Source organism: Rhineura floridana, chromosome 17 (assembly GCF_030035675.1).
Source record: "Rhineura floridana isolate rRhiFlo1 chromosome 17, rRhiFlo1.hap2, whole genome shotgun sequence".
In the NCBI taxonomy this organism is placed as follows: Eukaryota; Metazoa; Chordata; class Lepidosauria; order Squamata; family Rhineuridae; genus Rhineura; species Rhineura floridana.
Genome location: NC_084496.1, coordinates 14,800,585 through 14,826,448, shown reverse-complemented (window position 1 = coordinate 14,826,448; position 25,864 = coordinate 14,800,585). Strand labels below are relative to the sequence as shown.

General features: G+C 43.6%; 3 protein-coding genes across 4 annotated transcripts in view; 1 reads left to right on the top strand and 2 right to left on the bottom strand.

Annotated features, from left to right (window-relative positions):
- Positions 1-8,297, bottom strand: part of MOSMO (modulator of smoothened) — a 61,342-nt gene extending 53,045 nt beyond the window's left edge. The window contains exon 1 of the mRNA XM_061599719.1: positions 7,833-8,297. Within this exon, the coding sequence (XP_061455703.1) occupies positions 7,833-7,938 (106 nt within the window). The 5' untranslated portion in view covers positions 7,939-8,297. The remainder of the gene's footprint in view (positions 1-7,832) is intronic.
- Positions 8,298-12,149: 3,852 nt separating this feature from the next.
- Positions 12,150-25,719, top strand: PDZD9 (PDZ domain containing 9). Its single transcript, XM_061599200.1, has 6 exons — positions 12,150-12,680; positions 13,500-13,556; positions 15,493-15,669; positions 18,723-18,915; positions 21,736-22,485; positions 24,776-25,719. Exons 1-5 carry the CDS (start codon positions 12,350-12,352, stop codon positions 22,238-22,240), a joined length of 1,263 nt encoding a protein of 420 aa, XP_061455184.1. The 5' UTR covers positions 12,150-12,349; the 3' UTR covers positions 22,241-22,485; positions 24,776-25,719.
- Positions 24,273-25,864, bottom strand: part of LOC133371635 (cytochrome b-c1 complex subunit 2, mitochondrial) — a 30,048-nt gene continuing 28,456 nt past the window's right edge. For both annotated transcript variants that reach the window (XM_061599198.1, XM_061599199.1), the window contains 2 exons: positions 25,175-25,328; positions 24,273-24,532 (listed from right to left, as the gene is read on the bottom strand). In XM_061599198.1, the coding sequence (XP_061455182.1) occupies positions 24,449-24,532; positions 25,175-25,328 (238 nt within the window). In that variant the 3' untranslated portion in view covers positions 24,273-24,448. The remainder of the gene's footprint in view (positions 24,533-25,174; positions 25,329-25,864) is intronic.

The window sequence follows — 25,864 nt, the reverse complement described above, 5'->3', positions numbered from 1 at the left end:
ATTTAAGCTACTTGTCTCATCCCCACAGCCCTGCTGAGCATCAGAAGCAGTGAGAAGTCTCACTGCTTTAAAGTATATTGAAACCTCAGCCAAAAACAAAAGCCCTTGCCTATTTTTCATTCAGCACTGGGGCATGCTCTTAAATGGAAATGGTCACCAATGACAACTCAGGGAACATGTTTGTGGACCCCAGTTCATGTTCCAAACATCTGGGGGGCTGTGGCCCTCCAGATGTTGTTGGACTTCTACTCCCATCAGTCCTAGCCAGTATTACCAATGGTGAGGGATTATGGGAACTGTAGATTATGGCTCCTGCTGCGAGGAAGGGCGGGATAACAATCAAATAATAAGTAAGTAAATAGATCAACAATATCTGGAAGGCCGCAGTCTCCCCATCCTTAGCTTACAGGACACAATGTTTTAAGTTTAGTCTGCTGCTTTTAATTGTGGGGTTTCCTTCATTGTCAATTTTTATTCTGAGTTTCTGTTGTTTGTTTTGTTATCTATCCTGGAAACCGACTGACAGAAGGTCTGTATACAAACGAATAAAAATTGATTAGCCTAGTATTAAAAACACTCATTTTATGCCCCAGTGCAGCAGCCAACAGTGCAGTACAGACCTACTGGAACCCATACATGCTTCTGTGAAATCTTCCCCATGCCACTATAACAGAAACACACTTCTAGACTGCACCAAACATTTCAAAAATAAAAATCTTCTATCAAGATCAGATGTCCGCTCAATGTCAAAGCAAGCATATGAAGTGCTCTTTTCATATGCTGCGAGGTCTTTTGCACTTAAGACTATTAAATTCTCCCCTTCGGATTGAAGGAAGAGAAGCTTCGTCCCACCAAAATATCAATTGGCTTACGAAACATCTGTGGAAGCTTAAGGTTTGACAAATGCAAAATTAAAACTATTATTTAACACCTCTGTAATAGGTTTTTAAATGCAAAATCGCAAGTACAATGAAGTGTAGTCAAAGCATCAAATTAATTGATGTTTAATGACTTAGCAAAGAAGAACAGTACAAATAAAATACTTTAACCAGGGGGAAATGTTGAGGTTAGACTTGCTTTCTTTTACAAGTTTTTTTAAGCAGACCATCCTCTAGCTCAGAGGCGGCCCTCTAACCTGTGGCCCTCCACATGCTGTTGGACAACTCCCCTCATCAACCCTGAACATTGGCTATGCTGGCTGGGACTGATGGGAGATGGAGTCCAATAACATCTGGAGGGCCACAGATCACCTACCTCGCATAGACCCCTATTATATTCTTCCTCTGTATCGTTATAATGAGCTGCCTTCATACTGAATTAACTCAATGGTCCAGCAAGCCCAGGGAGGCTTCTCCACTTAAGAGCCCCAACTTTATTTAAAGAAACAAGTTGCTCTAACTTTTATGGCTGCAGAAGTCTGAAAAGTGTGGTTACCCTGCAATGACACTCAAAGAAAGAACCCTCAGACTGATATGGTGTATAACTCAGATCCACACGCCAAAAATTTTGCACAGCCCTGTTAAAGTCAATCAATTTCAGGTGCAACAGGCTCAGAATAAAAAGACAAGAGAATGGGAAGGCCTTCACATCCAACTGTGGTTTGTCACCTCTTATATTTGAAAGATTGTTCTGAACATAGGAAAGCAGCTTGTACCAAGCCGGACCATTGATTTCTCGAGCCCAGGGTTGACAAGGCTGACCAGCCTTCCCCAACCTCGTTCCCTCCAGATGTTGCTGGACTACAACTCTCATCGTTCCGGACCTTCAACCATGCTGGCTGCGGTTGATGGAAGCTGCGATCCAAAACCTTAGAGGGCACTAGGCTGCAGAAGGCTGTTCCAGCATGTCAAAGACCTTTCCAGGCACCTGGTAGCCAGACCCTTTGAACGGGGAATAAGAGGAACAGAATTTGGGACCTGGGAATGCAAAACATGTGCTCTGCCACTCAGCCATTTATTTCTTAAACACATTTTTATGCCGCTTTTAGCAAGACTCGCATTCAGCAGCCTGTAGTTAAAACTCTTATTCTCAATACGGTCTGCTCTGCAGTGCTTCCTGCATAGTCACAGGTCTATGCTTCTAGTAGCGCAGGTATACAAGGGTTCAGGCGGTCCCTAAGATACCAGGGACCTAAGTTGTTCAGGGCTTTGTAAATTAATACAAGGACCTTGAACCTGGCTTGGTAGAGGATGGGCAGCCAGTGCAAATGCTTTATTATTATTATTATTATTATTATTATTATTATTATTATTATTATTATTATTATTATTTAAAAGTGGCGTCACATGTTGTTGGCCATATGCTCCCATCAGCAATCTGGCCACCACATTTTGCACCAGCTGGTGCTTCCAAAAGAGGGCCAACGGCAGCCCCACATACAGCACATTGCAGTAATCCAGCCTTGTGGTTACCAGCGCATAGACTACAGAGGTCAGGCTATCGCTGTCCAGGAATGGCCGTTGCTGATGAACCAAACAAAGCTGGTAAAAGGCACTCCTAGCCACAGAGGATACTTGGGTCACTAGTGACAAAGGTGAATCCAGAAGTACCCCTAGGCTATGGATCTGGTCCTTCAGAGGGAGCGCATCCCCATCCAGAACAGGTAACTTGCCTATCTCCCAGACATGGGAACCACCTACCCAAAGAGCCTCCATCTTCCCAGGATTCAAACACAGTTTACTGGCCATCATCCAGTCCACTACAGCACTCAGACCCAGACCCAGAGTATTCACAGCCTCTCTCGATTCAGATCTTATGAAGAAATGGAGCTGCATGTCATCAGTAAACTGCTAACACCTTGCTCCAAAACTCCTAATGATTCCCAGGTAAGGCTGGGAGACTGTCTGAAACACTGGAGAGCCCTGGAGAGTGTAGACAGTACTGATCTAGATGGACCAACCGGTCAGACTCAGTAGAAGGCAACTTCCTGTGTGTACTGTGGAGAAGACACTGATGAACATCAGCCTTCCAGTACCATCAACAGCGCCTGATACTGCCAAGAAAGATCGCATACAGACCAGCCTTCTCTCTCTTGTCTTGAGAATTCTCTCGTCAGTAGAACAGCAATATTCAGAGAGTAACTTCCCCAGTGCTTGGATACACTTTACAGGAACAATCACTGTGAGGGCAATGTTGCCCTCACACACATCTGGTTGTGTTATTATGAACTACTTTTGAGAATCGTTAATACTACTGACAAGGGATGGAGAATTATTCTAACTACATCAATATCAACAACCCTTCCGGAGCACTCGAGGTCACAGCTTTGCTTACAGGGGTCTTAAGGCATTTCCCAGACAGGGACACTTTTTGGTTGCCCTCCACTTCACTGGAAATAACTTAATTTTAGCTTAATTAAATCATTCTGCTGTTGGTAGACTGTACTCTGGTGGTTGGGACAGGGCTCCGTGTATGCCCAGGGAAAATCTGTACATCAGAAGCAATGCGCCACCATTGTTCCACAGAAACAGAACAAGATACCTCACTTTTGCAGTCTTGGCAAAAAAGTACGTATTTTTCCCCCCAAGAAATGCAATAGGTAATTATTTAGGACAGTCATGTCAAGTCATGCTGCAAATACTGCCTGGTTTTTAATCACTGTATTTTTGTGAACAAGCAAAGAAGTAGAAAACAACGGCTTTCACCATGGGGGAGGGGTGGAACTCAAAGAAAACAGCCAGCAGAAACTACTGAAATGTGACCAAATGAAAATATTTAGGTAGACGGTCAACTCTACAGTTGTACAGCAGGAAGTCTTTAGATATTAAACTTTAGGAAAAACGGAATACCTGTTTGTCGTGAGGGCCAAGAACGCATTACACCAGCATGCTACGTAAGCAACATGCTTGCTGCATTAAAAAAATGCAATCCAGCTCCTGCAGAGAGTGAATTACTGTGCTCCACTCCCCAATGACTGCCTCATTGCTAACTGTCTTGCTTTCCAGCTCCCATCATCCTTGAATTTGCTCCCATACAGCTGTGATATCTCTGCACTTTCAGAACACCTTTGATGACCAGAGGGCCACTGTGTGTTGTGATCACTTTATTTAGACTCTGATTGAACCAACTTGCGAAGTGAAGATATGAAAAAGATACCAGCGATTTGGAGGAGGGGGGAGGGTGTTATTGGAATCACAAACACACACCTTCAATGACTGCAACAATCTAGTTTATAGGTTAACTCTATGGCTTCAGTAGTTCCCAGTTTACTTCATCTCCATTTCACTGTACCATTTCCCATGAATCAAACGTAAGATTCTAAGCTGCTCAGATAGAGGCCTGTCCTTGTAAAACACTATCCACACAGGAACATCCATACAATAATGAGTTGCCCCCAAGTTAGACCAGGCAAACAATGCTGTCTTTTTGTTAGGAAGCTAGTTTGGGCTTCAACAGAACATCTGATCATCGGAAGGCCCCGTACCCCAAGAAGGAACAGGCTAGATTGAAAAAAATCTTAGCATTTAAAATGTGAAATATTCCAGAAAAAAACAAGGCTATATGATTATGAGAAGAGATGTGCATGGTGCAGATGATTTCCATTAGCTGACTGATCAAACAAAAAAGACTTCCCTCGGTAATTCTTATGGGAATTCACAAAAATCAGTACCCCAAGAAGATATTGCGGTCAGAAATAAGACAAAAGGAGGACAAAATGTCCCCCAAGACTGCAGCTATCAGGTAGACTCAACTGCATGTCAACATGGTGAACTCCGTGGCATTAAATAAGACTATTCTGGTTGATGTACCTTCTGGAACTGCAATTTACGTCCTTACTTCAGGAAGCTCACCCACACACAAAATGGTTACCATTTACAGTTGCATCAGAAAAAACAAAACACCCGCACCAATCAAACCCATGCTTACATCCCAGCATAGCCTCTCTTGCGGCTGCTACTCATTATCACATTTACAAAACAAACAGTGGTCCAGATTCATTATGCTGAAAAAGAAAAAAAATCAATTCCCACAGCAGTATCTCTCACCCATAACTATAATATATTTATCTGGCTTTGTACAATTAAATGCTGGCAGACTAGCCCTTAGGTCTTCAAAGTCAAATATGCAAGCACATACCCAAAGATGACCGAAATGTTGACTGGCCGCTGTTGAATAGTTGTTGCGATTAAGCCTCCTGCCCTTCTGTTTTTCCAGGTACAAGTTCTCTTTCCCAACCAAATGCATTCTAGTTGTTATTATGCCACACAACAATTTGGTTTCAACAACTAATTCAGACACTTGAAGCTCTCCAAGCCCAGGTTGTTCCAGCCTCAGTATCTCTTTTTGGCCCACGACCTGGAACTGCTAATGCGAGGGCAGCCAATGTGGTGACCTCCTAATGATATTGGACTACAACGCCCATCAGCCTTAAGCAGAGTGGCCAATGGCTGGAGATAATGGGAGTTGTAGTCCAACAACATCTGGAGGGCACCATGTTAGCTATCCATCTGCTAGCACAAGTCTGTCCAATTTTCTCCAATTTCACCTCTTGTTGAGCCCACACACATACACTACACACCAAGACTTTATGATAGCCCCTTAGCCCTCAGGAAAGAAGCTTGTCAGGGGATCCAAGGGGAAGGAAACCTCTGTTGTCCAGGCAGCTTTGCACAAATGCTGGATCTAAGCCACTGTTTTCAGTCCTGTTCACTCTCGCTCCATCGCAAGTAACTATTTAGACTGCCCTTTGCTGACAGAGCAAGGATTGCTTCCCCACCTGGAGTGATGCTAGCTTGCAAATTCACTCCCCTGCTTCTTTTTAAATGATATATTTATAAACTAGTATCTGCGCAGACGAAATGTGCCTTCTGACTCATGGAGCCTCCTCCAGTTTTTAGAAAGCTGCACAACAAACCCAAACATAATTGATAGTCACATAATTCACCAATATGATTAGTACCATGGTCATCTGTCTCTTCCACCACTTATCTGATATGCATCCCCCTTCAAAGTTGCTAGGATAACTGTTTTTCTGCTTTTCTGTAAAATCTCTCACAGGTGCCATGATAGGACTGCACATTCATCTCTCAAACACAGCATGAGACAGAACTGTCCATTAACAACCAACAGTGGAGCATTATTTTTCTTTTCAATAACCTCACATTCTACAAAATACCTCACATTCTACAAAATTCAGTTGTGGCTGAATACAGCCTATATATAAGAACATAAGAAGAGCCTGTTGGATCAGGCCAGTAGCACATCTAGTCCAGCATCCTGTTCTCACAGTGGCCAATCACATACCCATGGGAAACCAACAGGCAGGACCTGAGTGCATTCTCCCCTTCAAGCAACTCAAGCAACTGGTATTCAGAAGCACACTGCCTCTGACCGTGGAAGCAAAACACAGCCATTATGGCTAGTAGTCACTGATAGTTTTTACCTCCATGAATTTGTCTAATCTTCTTTTAAACCCATCCAAGTTGGTGGCCAGCACTGCCTCCTGTGGGAGTGAATGCCAGTTTAACTATGCATTGGGTGAAATAGTAATATATTGATTAACTGGAGAGAACTAGTATCACGATGGACCTATCTTTAGACAAAGGCTTAGACTTGACCAGTTCTAGCCCTTTCTAGCTCAATTGTAGCTATGGAGTCAAGTTTTCAAAAGAGTCTAAGCCACAAGGATGCAGTGGAAACTACAACCATGAAATCACCAGGTTCTCCCATTTGGTAGAGACCAAGCCCCTCCCCCATACCTTTGCCCACTCCATCTGTCGTTTCCCCAAAAGGGTGGTCTACTTATTTGCCCCTTCCAAGGAAATGGCTTAGCGACTCTGAGGAATAAGGGGTGTTGCGTATTCTCTCTCACTTTCCAAACATAAGAGCTCTGCTGAATCTGACCAAAGGTTCAGCTAGTCCAGTATCTTACTTCCTACAGCAGCCAGCCAGATGCCTCTGAGAATCCCATAAGCAAGGCAAAAAGGCAACAGCCCAGTCTTACAGCTGACTCCTGGCACCTGATATTCAGTGGCATACTGCCTCTGGGTCTGGAGGTTCCACAACCCTTACAGTATCACTGATTCCTGGACTTCCCAGGTCCTGTTTTTCCAGGGCCCTTGACTTCAAGTTTCATTCATTCAAGTCATATCCCACCTTCTCACAGCCACACTCAAAGTGCTTCACAAAACTGCCAACACATACATGTGCTACAAAAGCATAACATGCCTAAGAATCCTTATATCCAAGATGATTCTGAGAACCAGATTTGGTCAGCTGCAACACACACACAGTTCTCCCTACCACATATGACCTCCTGTTCCTCCTCCGTGTCCAAAGCACAAACAGGGCAAAGGTCCATCTGGTCTAAAACACCGATTGCCACCGTGGCTGAACTGCTTGGAGAGCTGGAATCAGCCCCCTCCCCCGTTTTTCCTACCCCGTTCTCCTCCTTCTGTTCCGAAAAACAGGAGCCTTTCCGGATTAGACTAAATGTCTAGACAGCCCAGCAAGAATCTCAGTGTTCACAAGAGTCGCCCTAAATCCCCCACCTGCTTCTTCCCAATGCACTTTGGCCCCCCATTCTCGGTGTTTCAAAACATAAACAGACCAAAGGTCCAAAGGGTGGGTCACTAATAACGATGATGATGATGATGTAGCACAGCATCCCGATTCCTATACTGTATGTCGACGGCCGCTTAACGAACTGGATTTGATCCACTTGTCCTTCCAGCTCCCTACAGAGACATCCTCCCCCTCCCGGCTACCACTGCAACATTCACACCTTTAGGCTGTCGCCCGGCTGCTCTAGGCAGGCAGGCTCCCTCTTGCTCTTCCCAGCCCTCGAGCCCCACCGGCCGTCCTGCCTCCTTCCTTGCTTCGCTTTCACCCACCCGCGGACTCGCCGGTGTTGATCCAGTCCGGGTTCGCCAGGCTGGCGATAGCGAAGATGTCGGCAGCCAGAAAGAGGCATCCTGAGATGATGGTCAGTTTGTCCATGTCCTCCGGCTCCGGCCTCGGCCCGGCTGCCCAAAAGCGGGGCCCGGGCCGGAGGCTCCTCACAGCCGCGGCTCCATGGCTCGGCTCTCCTTCGGACTCTTCACTCCTCAGCAAGCGCGCTCCCGTTTAACCCCTTCAGGTAGCCGCTGCCACAGGAGCGGGCTCGGCCCCCCCCGTCCCGACTCGGGACGGCGCCGGAAGCAAAACCCGAGCAGCAGCAGCGCAACCCGGAAACGAAAAGCTCACACCCTCGTCCTCATCTCCCCGCGCGCCTTGCACACTTTGCCCCAGACGGGGCGGGGCCTGCTGTGGAAGACGGCGGCGAGAAGATCATGGGGTAGGGCTGAAGAGGAAAGGGCCGGCTTTCCAGTGTTGTGGGCGGGGCTTATAGATATAAAATTTAAACAAGGAAGGCGAGCACGTGAGGGGCGGGGTTTTGGGAATAGGTAGAGGGGGCGGGGCTTTGGCGGCAGTTTGAGGCGGGAGGCAGTAGCCTCGTGCCTGAGGGAGGGGAGCGAGATTAACAAATGACATAAATAAATAAATATTCATCTCCGTCTTCACTGAGGGAAACTTCACTGAGAAAGGTGCCGGGAGAATTATTTTTTAAAAAAACATTTATACCCCACCTATCCCAAGGAGCTCACAGTGGTGTACGTGATCTCCCCGTCCATCTTATCCTCACAACAACACTGTGAGGCAGGCCAGGCTGAGAGTCAGTGACGCACAAGGTCACACAGAGAGCTTTGTGGCCAAGTAGGGATTCAAATCCTGGTCTCCCAGGCACTTGCCCAACACTCTTAACCACTGCACCAACACTGCCTTAAGCGTGCTGGACTAGGATTTAGGAGATTCAGGTCAAAATCCTCACTGCCATGAAGTGCTCACTGGGTGACCTTGGGTCAACCACTAGCTCTTAGGCTGACCTACCTCACAGGGACAAAAACGGTGGAGCGGAGAGAGTTATGATAACCTTATAAGCCGACTGAGCTTCTTAGAGGAAAGGAGGGGTATAAATGTATATAAATAAATAGTAAACAAATCCTCTCTTCACATGTTTTACTCAAGGGCTTCTTCAGGGGAGGGCAATCTGCAAAAGGTAGACTGAAATCTAATGTTAGATCTCCAGATGATTTGCAGTGCAGCTTGAAGAGTTTCTCATTCACAATTGTTTGAGATGGCAAGAAGTTACCTCCCCCCCCCCTTGAGAATGCTGTGACAAAGAAAGCAAGAGTGGAATTTTTTTTATGTCAAAGCGCTGGGCATTCAGTTCTGGTATTGAAATCAAATTCTGTTGCTGAGTGTGTGCTCATAGGTCTCCTGTGCCTTGACAGTGTATGTCTGCTGCCCCCAGGCGATATTTTGCACCTGGCTCATTTTGGTGGACTTTAAAAACTTAGTGGTGGGTGAAGGGGGGGGTGATGAACAAGAAAGCATAAAGAGGTGAAAGGGGTAAGCACAGCCCCTTCGTTCCATTCCCCTTGTCAGTCCTCTGCTCAAGTCTGCAGCCTCCATGTAGTTATTTTTATGACAGCCGCTTGCGTAATGCCAATAATGAGGAAATACATCATAGCAAAAGAGGACACAGCTTTGTGTAAAATGTGTGTATGTTAACTTAAATATATGGATACACACTTTAAAAAATACTACAATTCAATAAATGCACACATACTGTGGCGCACACCACACATTTTAAAGCATATCCCACCACTCCAAAAATAATCCTGGGAACTGTTGTTTACCTCTCACAAAGCTACAATTCTCAGCACCCTTAACAAACAGACGAGACTTGGTCTGGACTTGGACCAGACAACCCTTCATGCAGTCTGAAGTGGTACAGCCAGAAGTAGTCCACCTCCAAGAGAACGAGGCATAATAAATAAGATCAAGAATATCCTTCTTAAAAAGGAAACTGCTGGCTGTGCTGCACTACTCTTTTAAAAGTAACCAGAAATCTAAATCCAAGCCACTTGTAACCAAGGGTTTGGCGAGTTGACCAATGACTAGTATTTTAGACCACTAAGTCTAGCAACTCCAAAGCCACAGAGTTGTATGGATTCTAAAAATATATATCTAACCATAGCAACACCCCTTCCTTTCAATGGGTATCTTGAAATACACACCCATAACTCTGGTGCATGGAAAGCTAATTGCCATGTGACATTTAAGCTGCAGACTGTCTATCCAGTTTATTTTTAGACCCTTCTGCACAAATTGCAAGGTATAAAACTTCCACATTGACACTGCAATCCTAGGCAGACTTACCTGAGAGTAAGTGCAGTGGAACACTGAGCAGAATGACACCTTATCTAAACAAAGAGGAAGGAGAGGCACTTAAGCAGGCAGATCAGTGGGAAGAAAGGGTGTCCTTCACTCACTGATTCTTCCCCTCTCCAAGATTCACTCTCCTACCGCTCAACTCACTTGTGGTTTCAAAGCCTGGCTATAGGAAATAAACATTTCAGAAACAAGTTTTGGAAAGAACCATATGGAAGAAACCTTGATCATTTTTAGAGCATGTGCATTAGATTCAGAAAGTCCCAGGTTCAGTCTTTGGCATCTTCTATTTTAGATCAAATAGCAGATGATGTGAAGGGACTTTACTGAAGGCCCTGGAGAGCCATTACCACTTATAGCAGACACTGCTGGACTAGATCTGTTTCAGCACCTTGGATAGCTCCTTGAAAGTCTGCACTAAACCCAGAGTGGATTCCACTGCCCCACTGACATGGAGCTGCCACTGACAACTGATGGGTTGTATCTAATGTTAGTCCTACTCAGAGTAGACCCATTGAAATTAATGGGCATGACTAGCTTAGGTCTATTAATTTCAGTGAGTCTGCTCTGAGTAGAACTTACTTGGATACAACCCAATGAATGGAGCAGGGTTAAGCACCCATTTCCTTTTTTCAGTAGCTACTCCCCATGAGCAGGGCAATCCCACACTTTTCTCTAGTTCCACCTTTATTTTTGAGCAAACGTACATTGGATTGGGCTAAGCAAGCACCAAGCATATTTAAAAGATCTGAATAAGATAAGACTATGTATACTTAATAAAAGTCATTGAATATGGTTGGACTTCCTTCAGAGGAATCATGTATATGATTGGGCACTTAAATATAATAAATCGGGGCATGAAATCAACAGCCTAAGGAGTCCTTGCACTCAACATAATTGGCATTTTTAAAAATAACATTATTACCCAGTTACACAAGGTGTGGGATTGGATCTCCTAACACATGGGTTCTCAACAAGGGGGGAATTCCCCCCTGGGGGGAATTTTAGGGTTCTAGGGGGGGAATTGGGACCACTATTCAGCAAAGTGTGATGTCCTGTAGATTATGTACGATCTGTAAAATTGTAGTTTGTTTTTAATTTAATCTGCGACATTCAATAAAGTTTATTGAATGTCACAGATTAAAATTGATTCTTGAACATGCAGCATTATTTTCATTTGCAAAATTAAATTATTATTTAAAGACCAGAAAGTGCTCCAAGAAATTTTGTTATAATATAAACTAAGAAATTTTTCTCTCACGAGAAACACCACCGTCACTCGCGAAACGTCAACACGCTATGAGAGACTATCTTGGGAAGGGGGGAATTATATTCTGAACAATGGTGAAAGGGGGGAATGGAGCAAAAAAGGTTGAGAACCACTGTCCTAACATATCTATCTTTGCTCAGATGGAGCTGCCCCCCTCAATCCCAATTGCAATCAGAATAAGGACACTGGGGGAGAGGAGATTTAAGGATGCATCTAACTAAGGTCTACTCAGAGTAGACCCACTGAAATGAGTTAACCTAAGTTAGGCATATCCATTCATTTCAATAGACCTACTCTAAGTAGGACCAGCACTGGATACAACCTGTTAATGCTGCTTCTGTCCCACTGGGGAAGGTTGTCCTAATAGACGGAGGGACCATGACCACAGTGCAGAGGAAAGGGATCATCTCTTCTCTCCAACACTGCTGCTCTGATCCAATTTGGAGTTGGGGGGAGCATGGTTGAGTTTACACAAAAATCAGAATGCTGGAAGACCTGAGCATGGATCATGTGCAGTTGGGCCACTTTGGGGGTTACAAATATAAGTCCAACAACAGAAGGAGCAGTTTCAATAAGAACACCATTCCTGCAACAATGGGGGACACACCTCAAGCATACAAAGAGTCAGAATGCATCTGTCAAGCCAGGTTCTGACCTTTACACATCATTGGACGTTCCAAGAATCTTGGAACTCAACAGCACTAGGATTCTAAACTGTTACTAGGTGTCAACTTCACCTTGCCTACTGTAGTGTTCTCCCTTCACATGACACTGCAGGTTAGTGATCACTCCCCAAAAGGGCACGCCAGAAGCATTCTCCACTCATATTTGGCTACAAAGAGAATCTGTTGAGACTTTGTAATCATGGACCATAGAAAGTTATCTTGTAGAAGACAGTCATCTTTTGAGAGAAGGATGTCTATGCAGCAAAGGACATCTGAGAGAGGGAGGTCAATTGACAGAAGGAAGTCATCAGACAGAAGAAGATCATCTGTCAGAAGACGTTCATCCACCAGGAGAAGATCATCCGCCAGAATACGGTTCTCTGTCAGAAGACCTTCATTTGACAGAAGAAGGTCATCCAGCAGAAGAAGATCATCCAGCAGAAGAAGATCATCCGCCAGAAGACTGTCTGTCAGAAGACCATCTATCAAAAGAAGATGGTCTGTGAGAAGATGGTCACATCTATCATCAGGTAATGATGAGACCAGAATTAGTTTAAATTTCCTCTCAACCTATAACTCTCATTAATCTTCCATTCTATTTCAATTAACACTAGCAGCTTTTTTATAAGAACTATCAAAATTGCCCTTATAAGCCTGTGTTTAAAGTGACACTGGGATAGCACAGAAACATCAGAGGTTCCTATACTGACATCATCATCCCATACACACAGCTCCAAAAATCATGTCTTTGTAGGTTGACCCTCCTTGTTTTCTTTTTAGGGTTACTAAATGCATTGCTTGGTTGTTGATAGATAAGTACCTTGGCCAGGATCCAAAGGACCATGCAACTAATTCAGTATACCCCAGAGGGCTTTTGGGAACTCACATTTCTCAAACAGCAGTTTCAAATGTTTCATAGCAAATGGCTTTTGAAAACGAGTGGACTTTCCAAAGCAGTTTCTGGTACATTGTTTCTGTTCAGAGAGAAAAGTCAACTCCCACTGATCATGTCTCAGACAGTACTATGGTTCTTAACCATTGTAAATACCTCTGAATTGCATTTTTTTAACCTCCTGTAAAGGATTTTGCTTATAATTGTGAGTTGAGAGGTTAAATATGAGGATCTGTGTCTTGCAGCCTGTTAGGATGAAGAGAATTGTATGCTTAAAGCAGGTGTAGGGCTTTGTCCCTCCAGATGGTGCTGAACTACATCTCCAATTGGCAATGCTTGCTGGGGCTGATGGGAGTTGTACTGCAGCAAATCTGGAGGGCCAAAGGCTCCCCACACCTGGCTTAGAGAGTTAAGCAATGTGAGCTTTGCAAAATGACCACATTCTCTTTCTCTGCAGAAGATGCAGAAAGCTTGTCGAGTGACTCTGAAGATTATGAGAGCGATTGGGACTCAGGTGAGTGGCAGAAGATTCAGGACTGGCAAAAGAAAAGGCTCTTTCACACAATGCAGCATTCATTTTTGACATTGACTGCCATGAGATGTGGGGATGGCCAATAGCTGAAATGCCTTTAAAAAGGGGTTTAGGCAACTTTATGAATGATAAATCTATCAGCACTACAGATATTGGGCAAGATGCTCAACGGCAGTCTGTCACTGGATACCAGTTATGGGTGGAGGGGAACTCTGAGGAAAGGCCACTACCTTCACACTCTGCTCATGGGCTTCCTGAAGGTGTGTTTCCGAGCACTGTAAAAAAGAGGAGATTGGGTTAGATGAAATAGGATACCACCTTTCTTAGAACCAATTCAAAGGTCACTCGGAGTAAGGAGTGAGCTGTGGTAGTAGATTTTCTTTTTACTCAGCAGTTGAGTGGGGATCTTGCCTGCATTCCCATTTCCTTATATCTCCACAAGTGAAAGGGCTAAAGTTGGGGTGAGGAACCTCAGGGCTGAAAGTGCTCTCCAAGCCTCTTTCTCTGGCCCTTGGGACTCTCTCCAGCAACACCCCTCAATGACCCTGCCGAGGGTGTTTTTTGTTTTTTGTTTTGCCTGGCTGGGATGTGTACTTGAACTCTGACAATGCTTCTGGCTTCCCTGGATGGAGGATAGACAGCAGTGTGCAAGTGTGTACAGAAACTAACCTACTGTACAAAGGTAAACTTTGCAGTTGTTCCTCTGACAACTTTTGCCTCGGGCCCCACCCATCACTGGCATATGGCCCTCAGAAGGTTGCCCAGAAAGGAATGCGGCCTTCAAGCTGAACAAGGTTCCCCACTGTGAACATTCCAGGAGGGGAGCCTAGGATAGCTTCTAGTGATAGTTCTGGTTTAATTTGTTCTAGCACCCAATTATTTGTCTTTGTCGCAGTCCATGGTATCCGCAAAGCGCTCCTCCAACACCACAATTCAAATGAGTTGATTTTTCTCTTATCAGCTTTTTTCACTGTCCAACTTTCACATCCATACATAGAGATCGGAAATACCATGGTCTGAATGATCCTGACTTTAGTGTTCAGTGATACATCTTTGCATTTGAGGACCTTTTCTAGTTCTCTCATAGCTGCCCTCCCCAGTCCCAGTCTTCTTCTGATTTCCTGACTATTGTCTCCTTTTTGGTTAATGACTGTGCTGAGGTATTGACAATCCTTGACAAGTTCAATGTCCTCATTGTCAACTGTAAAGTTACATAAATCTTCTGTTGTCATTACTGTAGCCTTTTTGATGTTCAGCTGCAGTCCTGCTTTTGTGCTTTCCTCTTTAACTTTCATCAGCATTCATTTAGATCATTACTGGTTTCTGCTAGTAGTATGGTAGTCTGCATATCTTAAATTATTTATATTTCTCCCTCCAATTTTCACACATTCTTCATCTTGGTCCAATCTTGCTTTCCATATGATATGTTCTGCGTATAGATTAAATAAATAGGGTGATAAAATACACCCGTCTCACACCCTTTCCGATGGGGAACCAGTCAGTTTCTCCATATTCTGGCCTTACAGTAGCCCTTGTCCAGAGTATAGGTTGTGCATCAGGACAATCAGATGCTGTGGCACCCCAATTTCTTTTAAAGCATTCCATAGTTTTTCATGATCTACACAGTCAAAGGCTTTGCTGTAATCTCTAAAGCACAGGGTGATTTTCTTCTGAAATTCCTTGGTCCAAAGTAAAATCAGGGCAAGGGAGTACCAGAGCTCCTCAAAAGAAGGGGGGAAATAGACATGAAATATATAGAAATGCCGACATGCAGGTTTTGCTTGCTGCGACCCAGAGGGAGCATCTTACCAAACTGGGATGGTGATAGTAGTGGATTGCTATGTTGAGTAGCAAATGAAATTGACTCCATGCCCAGCCCCACCCTGTAGAAGCTAAGATCCCTCTCTTTCTCGGTTAGATGAAGATGATTCAGATATGGAGGAATCTGAACATACTTTGAGCGCAACCATGAAGACAAATATCCAAATGGAAGAGGAAGGATTAGGCTTGATACTCATTCAGAACGGGCCCTACCTCCAAATATCGAGCCTAGTGGAGAAAAGTGCAGCAGCAAGAGATGGAAAACTCCAACCAGGTAAAGGAAAGTACCAAACCATTGTGTTTACTGCCAGTATGGTGTAACATTTCCATAGGCCCAGGGTGGCCAGTGCCTACTGGGATTGGCAGCGCCAATGGAGACTGCCGGCTCCAATGTCAGTGGGGCAGTGAATCTGCTCCTGCTTTTAGTTTGAACTTTCAATGAGCTGTCCAAGGTGCTGAACCTATTTTGGAATTAGATTTCAGCACCCCGGACAGCTCATAAAACCTGGACCTGATTCATTGTCCCATTGATGCCAGAGAAAGCAGTCTCCACTGGGTTGGGCAGAAGGCAGGGAGGTCATCAGTAGATGGAGCCAGAGCCAATGACAGGCAGAGCCACCCCGTTAGTTGTAGATGGCAGGCATGTGGAGGCTGTTGAGGGCAGATGACCCAGAGTTTCAGACAGAAAAGTAAGTTCCTTGTCGTTTTCATCCTCTGGCCATTCTTCCTCTTTCCATGGTGTTCTTTCTGGGTGTACAACCTCCAGTGGCCCTTGTACTTCTCTAATAATAGATTACAGATTTTTAAAAGCTAGTAACTATTAAAAGTTGTTCTAGTGCAGGGGTTCCTGGTCTGTGGACCCTCAGGGGTCCATGAACTTCATTCAGGTGGTCTGCAGCGGGTCTGTGAAGAGCAGCAGGTACAGCGGCTGCTCCATCTTTCTGAGACCCCAGTGGTTGACCTAAAACTTCTGCGGGTCACACCAGGAGTCATGAAGGAAAGAGGCACTCGAAATGAGTGGAGAGGATTAGCCACAAATTTAATGGGAGGCCAGAATTAAGAAATTAAGAATTATGAATGGTCCATGGAGGTAAAATGTGGGAACCCACTGTTCTATTGGGTACCAGTGATTTACTCAGTCATGGGCTGCATGGAGAACTTTTGGCAGGATTGGGAGAGATTTGCAGGTGTTGGGGAAAGCTCTGGTGAGACCACAGAGGATTTTCTGAACCCCCTGAGCCTGTTAGAGCCTCTGCTGAGGAAGGCCCCAGCAGTCCCCCCTCACCTACGGGGAATGCAGTTTCCCCTCATCTCTGCCCCCTAGCCCAGACTTTCTTTTTCAGCAGCCAGGTTGTAATGAGCTGCTGGACCATTCCAGAGAGATAAGGGAGGGGAATCTCTCAGAGTCAGAACTGATAGTTTCTCCAAGGCAGTTGAGAAAAAAGATGGTTACAACTTGAGAAATTAACCTCTTTTCTCAGGAGACGTTCCTGCTTTGTTTCAAAGACTGGAAAGTGATAGATTTAGCTTGTGCAAGCAGTGTGCCTGCCCGCCTCTCTTTTATTTGGAGTGTCTGGGGTAAGAGCTTTGATGTGACAACTCTCCGTTGCTTTCACAGCCTAGTTTCACCTGCTGGTGTGCTGAATCCCAATTCCTGCCTAGTATGTTCTGATGTTTCATTCCTCTGTTGACCTCTGGAATAAATTTCTGTGCAAAGCCCGGTCTTTGAATCCTGAGTCTGCTTCTCTGCTTGGGAGCCAAGACATACTCTTCTCATCCCTCATTTATCTATTCTTATGTGAATTGCTTCAAGAGCTTACCCATCCTGAGTTGAGAAGCAGGATGTACATGCATAACATTTATGACACCCAATATACCCACTTCACACAAGACAGAGTTATGTCTAACTTAGTCAATGGCAGATTCGTGTCTATGTCATTAAATGTCTGCAGATGAGACAAAACAGGACCTTTCCATCTAAATAATACACGTATGCCACACTGACTAGAATTAGGGGTGGGTAAATATGTCAATTTCCCTTTCTCTCTGTTTCTCATTTTCCGAATCTTAACTTTAGTTCTCCACATTTCCACATCAATTTGTGATTTTAAAAAAAAGCTTCATGAAAATTCATCAGCATTTTAGTGCACATTTTTCCTAATATATTCATGTTTGTATGCAATTTTCCCTAATACACACTTTTAAAAAAAATCCCTAATGTAATGTAATATTGTATGTTATTTTAACTAATATAAGCATTTTAATGCACATTTCCCCCTAGTATATGCATTTTTGTACAGGTTACTTAGCTGGAGAACTGAATTTAAGACTGGAAAAATAAGAAACTGAGAGAAACTGACAGCTTAATCCATCCCTACCAGAGACTCACAGCTTCTTTGTAATGTCTGTTGTGTTTACAAATATAACTTCTTTAAAGCATAAGATGCTTCCACCCCCCGCAAAAGCAACTTGGGTTGACCCCCAAGGCTGCCCTCTATTTCAGCCCATTTAACTAACTCTTGCTCAAAAAACTGGGCCTTCTGTTTAAAACTGCCATTAACTCTGTCTCCTTTCATCGTCATCATCATCATAATCAAATTTATATCCCGCCCTTCCTCCCAGTAGGAGCCCAGGACAGCGAACAAAACTTCTAAAAACACTGTAAAACATCATAAAAACAGACATTAAAATATATTTAAACAAAACATCTTTAAAAACATTTTTAAAAGTAATTCCAACACAGACGCAGACTGGGATAAGCTCTCTACTTAAAAGGCTTGTTGAAAGAGGAAGGTCTTCAGTAGGAGCTGAAAAGATCGCACCTGTCTAATATTTAAGGGGAGGGAATTCCACAGGGAAGGTGCTACAACACTAAAGGTCCGTTTCCTATGTTGTGCGGAACAGACCTCCTGATAAGATAGTATCTGCAGGAGGCCCTCACCTGCAGAGCGTAGTGATCGACTGGGTATATAAGGGGTAAGACAATCTTTCAGGTATCCTGGTCCCAGCTGTATAGGGCTTTGTACACCAAAACCAGAACTTTGAACTTAGCCCGGTAGCTAATGGCTGGAGGAGTGTCACCAATCAGAGTTTAGAGAAGTTATCCCCTTCAAAAGCACAGTGATCCCTAGCTACTAGACCATCTCCTGATCAGTGGATCCCATTGATAAAATCTCAGTGATCATCTTGAACTATGAACCAGGAATTTGCCTGACAAAGGAATGGTTGGGTCAGCATCCACAACAAATTAAACATCTTTAATTTTCATTATTTTCATTGATATCGAGAGCACAGTATTCAAACTAATAGCCATCTTTTTCCTTGCAGGTGATACCCTGCTTAAAATTGGACATGCTAATGTCTTAGGATGGACACTGCGAGAACTCAGGCAACTTTTGTACACCACTCCTAATGGGACAGTTCTGCAAATCCAGGTCTACAGGGATTTTATGAAATTACCAATCCGGTGGGAAGCTGCTGTCGCCAGCATTCCTGAAATAAAGGGAGCTGAGATAGCAGAGTAAGAACCTGTAGATTTCTTGCTAGACTCCTAGGGAAAAGGTCAAGGCAGCACAGGGGCGGGGGGAATTGAAAATCTAACGGCAACATTATCTGACTATGAAATGGGGACTAGCTCTCTGGTATGCAAAACACTTTGCATGCAGAGGATCTTGGATTCAGTCCCTGGCATCTCCTGGGCTAGGAAAACCCCCATTTAAACCCCTTTAGTGTAGAGCACAGGTGGGTGGGGACTACATATGGCACTCCAGGCCTCGCTATCTGGGTCTCTGAACTCTCCCCCAGTGGCCCTTCCTGGCACCCCATTTTTGCCTAACTGGAATGCATCCCTAAATGCTGATACTGCCTCGACTGCCTGGATGAGTATGGATGTGTAGAAAGACAGCAAGGCCTTGCTGGTGATGCCAGCACTGAGAGCTGACCAGTTGGTGCTGATCCATGACAGGGCCTTTTCAGTAGTGGCTCCCCATTTGTGGAATGCCCTCCCCAGTCAGGTGTGTCTGTCTCCATCACTATTTTCAGGAGGAATTTGAAAACATTCCTGTTTACCCAGGCATTTGAAGACTGAAGGGGACTGTTCTTGGCAACCTGAAGATCACTAGTGAATGTTTTTAAGCTGTTTTAGAATCTTGTAATTGTGTTTTACAATATTTTGTTATAGAATGTTTTTAACTATTTTTAATTTCGTTGTTACATTGTTTTATGTTTGCTGCTCTGGGCTCCTTTGGAAGGGTGGGATATAAATTAAATAAAGAACAACTGTGCAAAGGCAGTATTTGTAGCTCCAACCACTTTTGCCTCTGGCCCCCTCCATCACTGACCTGTGGCCCTCAAAAGGCAACACAGCCCTCAAGCTGAAAAAGGTTCCCCAACCTCTTGAGAACTAAAAATGGACCAACAGTCTTAACAGTGTAGGATAGCTGCCTATGTTTAAAACAACATTCCCTCACTCAGTTGTGTCACTTACACCTAGTAATTAGTGCAAAAATAAAAAACAAACTTCATACCCAAACCAGCAACGCTTTGTAAATTTAATAGTCAGGAGAATATGGACTAATTGTTTTCTCAAACTGGAATAACGCTGTTTAATGAACAGAATCCCCAACAGGATTTAATAGAAAACCAATAGAAGGCTCATAGCTTTTGTTATCGTGCATCTTGTCGCATGCAGAAGGTCCCATAATAAAGGTGTCTGCCTAATGTCAACAGGCAGGGAGCTCTAAAGCACAGATGCTAGCTCACAAAAAGATCCAGCTCCTCACAGATGTAGAATGAACATGACATGGTACAAGTAAAAGTGCAAGTTCCGCAGACATAAGCAGTTAAATAGGTGCATGTGGAACAGGGTGATCCTTTAAGCAGACTGGTTGCAAGCTGTTCAGGGCTCTATAGACTAATAATTAGAAAAGCTTGAACTGGGCTCAGTAACAAATCAGGAACCGGTGTAGGTCTTTCACCAGAGGTGTAACAGGAGTGAGATCCTCTCAGCCTATCAGTGCAGACTGCTGCAGCACAGTGGCTAACTGCAGTTTCCAGACCACCCCCACAAGAGAAGCCTCACACAAGATTGCAGTGCAGTCTTCCAATCTTGAAGTTACCCAATTATTTTATTATTACATTTATATCCCACCATTCCTCCAAGGGGCTGAAAGTGGCATACAAACATGGTCCCCCTCCCAGCCAATTTTATCCTCCCAACCATCCTGTGAAGTAGGTTCGGCTGAGAGGCGGTGACTGGCCCAAGATCACCCAGTGAGCTTCCTGGCCGAGTAGGGATTTGAGCCCTGGTCTCCCAGGTCTCAGTCCAACACTAACCGTTGCACCACACTGGATCTCCAGTGTTACCTACTTTTTTCATTTATGGATCACTTCCCATGAATCATCCCAAAGTGATTTAAGCATAACTGATAACATATACAATTTCTACTCCAATGGTATTATTGACTGGACACAACTATCCTATTAGCCAAAGCTGGTAAAAGGCACTCCTTATGCCTGAGGCCATCTGGGCCTCTAGTGACAAAGCTTGATCCAGGATCAACCCCAGACTGCATACCTGCTCCTTCAAAGGAATTGCAACCCCATCCAGGGCAGATGCAACTGGCCAATTTCTCTCAGCAACCATCTGCACACAGAGCCTCACCGAGGATTCAAGCTTAGTGGCTTTTTCTCTCAGCATGACATGCTATGTCCTTCCATCTCATGACAAGTTGAGACTCATTCCACTAGGACACGGTGTGTACAGGTTGCAATCTTATAGTTAGATTTTAGACCTTTTTTACTTTGTTATAGGTCCAAGTTCATTGCATTGTACTTTTATTGACTGCTATAAACCCCCTGAGCACCTTTCGATCAGAAGAGTGGTTGAAGTCAGGAACACAGGAAGCTGTCTTATACTAGGGCAGACTCGTTGTTTGTGTAGCCTGGTTTTTTTTCCTACACTGACCAGCTTTCCAGTCTCAGGCAGAGGTTTTTCCTGTTGCCTGCTCCTATGCACTGGACATACCAAGGATTGAACCTGGGCCTTTCTGTTTGCAAAGGATGAACTCTTATCACCAAGCTACAATCCCTTCCCTAGAACACATTTAAGACCCTTCCCCTCTGTTAAACTAATCAAATTGGAGCAACCAAACTCAGGAGAGCATCTGCCTTGCCTGCTGGTCCCAGGTTCAATCCCTGACATCTCCAGGTAGGACTAGGAATGTCTCCTGTCTGAAATCCTGGAGAGCTAGATGAACTGACTCTGTAGAAGGCTGCTTCCTATTTCCCATCATTCTAGCATTACTACTTTCCAAAACTCACTCCATTGTCTACATTTTAGGACATCAAGTTGTGCCAGTGAAGAAGCCTGGACAAGCAGTGAAGACTCCGATGACGATGTCAGTGGTGGTCATATTATTGATGAGGATGACATTACTGGTGGGGGTCATGTCGTTACCTTTGGTGACGATATTTTTATTAAAACTGAAGTCACTGGTGCTCCTCCTAATAACAGAACTGTACATGCAGATGATTTTCATAATGTTAGAGCTGTACCATCGCTTTCTTTTGAAACTTCCAGTCAACCAAAATGGATCTCTAAAGACTGGCACATCTTTGAAAGGAAAACCTACACATTTACTGTGGGTTCAGACATTGGCTGCGACATTATGATTCATAAAGATATTGACGAGGAAAGCGATATTGACATTTCAACTTCGTATTTAACTTCTTCGTTGCCATATTGGACTATGCCAAAAGGTAGCACTGAACCATCATTGTCATCCTCTTCCTCTACTGTGTCGGATGCATTTTGGCTCGAACATTTTTCTTATGAATTCGAGTAAGCAAGCAATTAGATCCAGTTTTGCACCTCCAGAAGCTGGGTTTCTGAAACTTGATCCAGGTGGATTTTCACTCACACAACCCATCCTTCATTTGTCTGGTCACCTGAAAACCTGCTTATTGAAACAAGGGATGCTCCCTCTTTGGAGAGGAGAGGGAAATACTTGAATCAGTTATCCTACAGACAATAATCAAGCTGCCAAGCACAACTGTAAGAGCAACCAATGGCCATCTTCTGCTTTTAGAGGTAAGTGATACTATTACTTCAAAATGAAATTTGCTGCACTAGAAATTAATCATTCTAATTGTTGCCACTTTTTAAGGTGGCCATCAGCAAGGATTGGTGAATTCTGATATGTTCTAAACATCTTACTAAAAAGCCCCACACATTTGGAAACTCGTTTGTATGTTGAGGTGGGTTCCCTGCAACCAACAATTCTGCTCTTGGAGTTTTTGTGTAGCCAGATTGCGTTACAAATAAATGTATTGCCTTCAGGGATGTCAAGGGACACCTTGATTACTATGGATAGACAAAGTTTCCCCAGTGGTGCCAAATTGCTCCACATTTATTTTTGGGGGCCCCTTTAATTATTTATATCCTGCCTTTTAAAAGGAAAAAAAAGCCTCTAAAGGCAGCCTTTTTACACTTCATACAGTTGCATGACTTTGGTGTCAACACTAGTGTAGAATTTGGAATGTTGCAGATTCCACACAAACACACACAAGGAAGGGAGGAACTATATTTAAATATTAATATACATCACATATCAGCTAGCTCTGTTGTACTCTTAAAATAGCTAAGTGGACAGAATTAAGCACACTTACATTCCTCATTATTAATTTATGTAAAATATTTATATATTCCACTTTTTAATCTAGGACACAAACCCATAGCTCCACAACTAAACACAAATTAACGGGAGCAGAATGGAATGATATTTGTAAAAAGCCAAGCAAATGAAATCATTTTGAATCATTACCTAAAAGACCAAAAGAGAGGGTGCTCAATAAATATTTCTGGGAAGAGTGAGACATGATGAGGGTGCCATGGCACCTGCCTAGCCTCCAAAAGTGGGGGCATCTGGCACAGGGCCCCCCAAGACCACCTTTATAAACAGGATTGTATAGGAGAAGGCATTCCTTTAGTCAGAGTGGGAAGCTTGTAGATACATCCCTACCTGGACCCTTAGATTTTTTTCTGAGGCCCTTTTCTAGGCCTCACCTCTGAGGGAGGCTCAGAGAGTTGGCAGCAAGGGAGAGGGCCTTTTCAGTTGTGGCTCCCCATCTGTGGAATACTCTCCCCAGTGAGGTACGCCTAGCGACTTCATTGACATCTTTTCGGTGCCAGGCAAAGATATACCTTTTTCCCCAGGCACTTGATAGACTAAGATGATGTCTATTATTAGGATGCTGTTAAAGCTTCTTGTGGCTGCATGGGGGGAGGGTGTTGTGTTGTTGTTTTATGGTTTTTTTTAATAATATATTGCTTTTTAACATTGCTATAAGTTGCTTGGAAACCTTTGTGTATCAAGCAACTAGTAAATCTAATAGTAGTAGTAGTAGTAATAATAATAATAATAACCCTCCACATGCTGTTGGACTCTATATCCCATCAGCCCCAGCCAGCACAGCCAATGATCAAGGATGATAGAAGTTGGAGTCTAACATCATCTGGAGAGTCACAGGTTCCCTACCCGCTTTAGGTGCAAGAGACCAAGGAAGCAGAATAGATTTATTAAAAAGACTACGATGGAATGCATCATTACTCATATTTTAAACTTTAGATGAATCAATGGGCCATCAACAATTCTTATGAAAACTCTGAGATTGGGACTCTCTCAATGCCATGGCTGTGATGAGGCTTCAGCTTGGGTTTCCTTGATCCAAAATCTGTTCTCTAGCCAAAGAACCAAAGTGACATGCTACAATCTGTTCAATGTTAAGTATTCCATGTTAAGTATCACAGGCTGCTATCTGCAACAAGCAGCAATTTAAAAAAGGCTTTAAGTGCAAAAAAATACAGGAGACACAAAGTTACTGGGAATTCTGTTAAGAGTATGAGCTCTGCCCTTTATTTAGTTTATGTGCATCGAAAGTAACGTACAGCTCCAAAGCATTAGGAACCCATAAATAATACAGGACGAGAATGGCAATCAATGCAACTGCCTTGGAGCAGTGTCCATTTGAGACTGTGCCTCATGTTTCACTTCTTACAACTCATCAACAAAAGGGGTAGCTGCCAAATCACCACTAGCTGTCATCGACTTCTTCCCACTAACAAACTTCTTCGCAGCCTGAAAAATAAAGCAGAAAGATTGCAGATGACAAAATGTTAGGCTATGAACATATCAACTGCTTTGGAATAAGCAAAGCAGAATCACTTATTTTGTTACGAGTGTGCCTATTTTTGAGCTTTAAAGGAAATGCTGTATTTGAGTCTGGCTTCCTGGTATGCATGGGAAGAGCAATTTCTCTTGTGGAAAGCCAATGCTGGTGCTCATTTAAAATATGTGTATTCCGCTTTCTACCATATCTAGGTCTCCAAGGCAGCTAAGAACAAAAATGAGAAGCAAAACTAGCTACAGAGGGACTGCAAACACAAAGAGTAATGCCAGATAAGGGCCACTGAAAATGTGGGTGAATAAAAACTAAACATTTACAGTGTAAGCACTTGACAGATATAGCTCAGGTGGGCATTCCAGAGTCTGGGGATTACCAGAGAAAAAATCATGGCTGCTCATCTCTGAAGGAAGAAGTACCTGGGGCCAGGCCTCAGCATTACAATCATGAGGACTGCTGGCTAACTCAGGAAGCAGATTTTGTTTTTACTGTAGAAAAATGGGAAGAGGGGAAACAGTTCTAAATGCAAAGACAGAATTCTGTTTAATACAGTTGCTGCTAGTGTTTTGAGACCATCTACTGGCACATTCACTCACATTCACGATGTCAGTGGTGGCCACAGAATCAATCTTTTCAACTGCAGCAGTTGGTGATGTATACGTCCCAGATGCCAGGGCCTGCGAGCCAATTTCATCAAGCAAGCCTTCTGAAGACTCAACAGACATCAAGTGAGCTGCCTTCAGCTGGTTTCTGTCAAGAGAATTGAAAAAGTGAGCAGAGCAGCCTGCTTAAGAATCCATAAATAGGATGACCTTTGATCTGCCTGAAAGTGATAACATGGAGTACATTGACTGGTAAAAGCAAATAGAGAAATACATGATTGCTTTTTTTTTTGGTAATGTAAACATAATCACAGGATGTCGATTACTTTACAATGGTCATCTATACCACCATGAAAATTACAAGGCGTTCTTGAAGGCAGGCAATATGAAGGCACATGAGGAAATCCAGCTTAACGTATGTACTGGGAGTAAAAACAAACTTCAGTCACATAGGCCCAAGAAATTGTTGCAATCATGTATGTTAAGAAATCATGTAAAATTTCCAACGTCTAGATTTCCAAGGTCTAAGAGTAAATAAGATTTTCCATACGTTTTAGTGTTCCATTGCTTTTCTTAAAAAAACTCCAAGAGTATATATTACATAAAAACACAGGAAATTGCCCTTTACCATGTCAGAGTATTTATCCATTTAATCCAATATTGTTTACTCTGACTGGCAGCTCC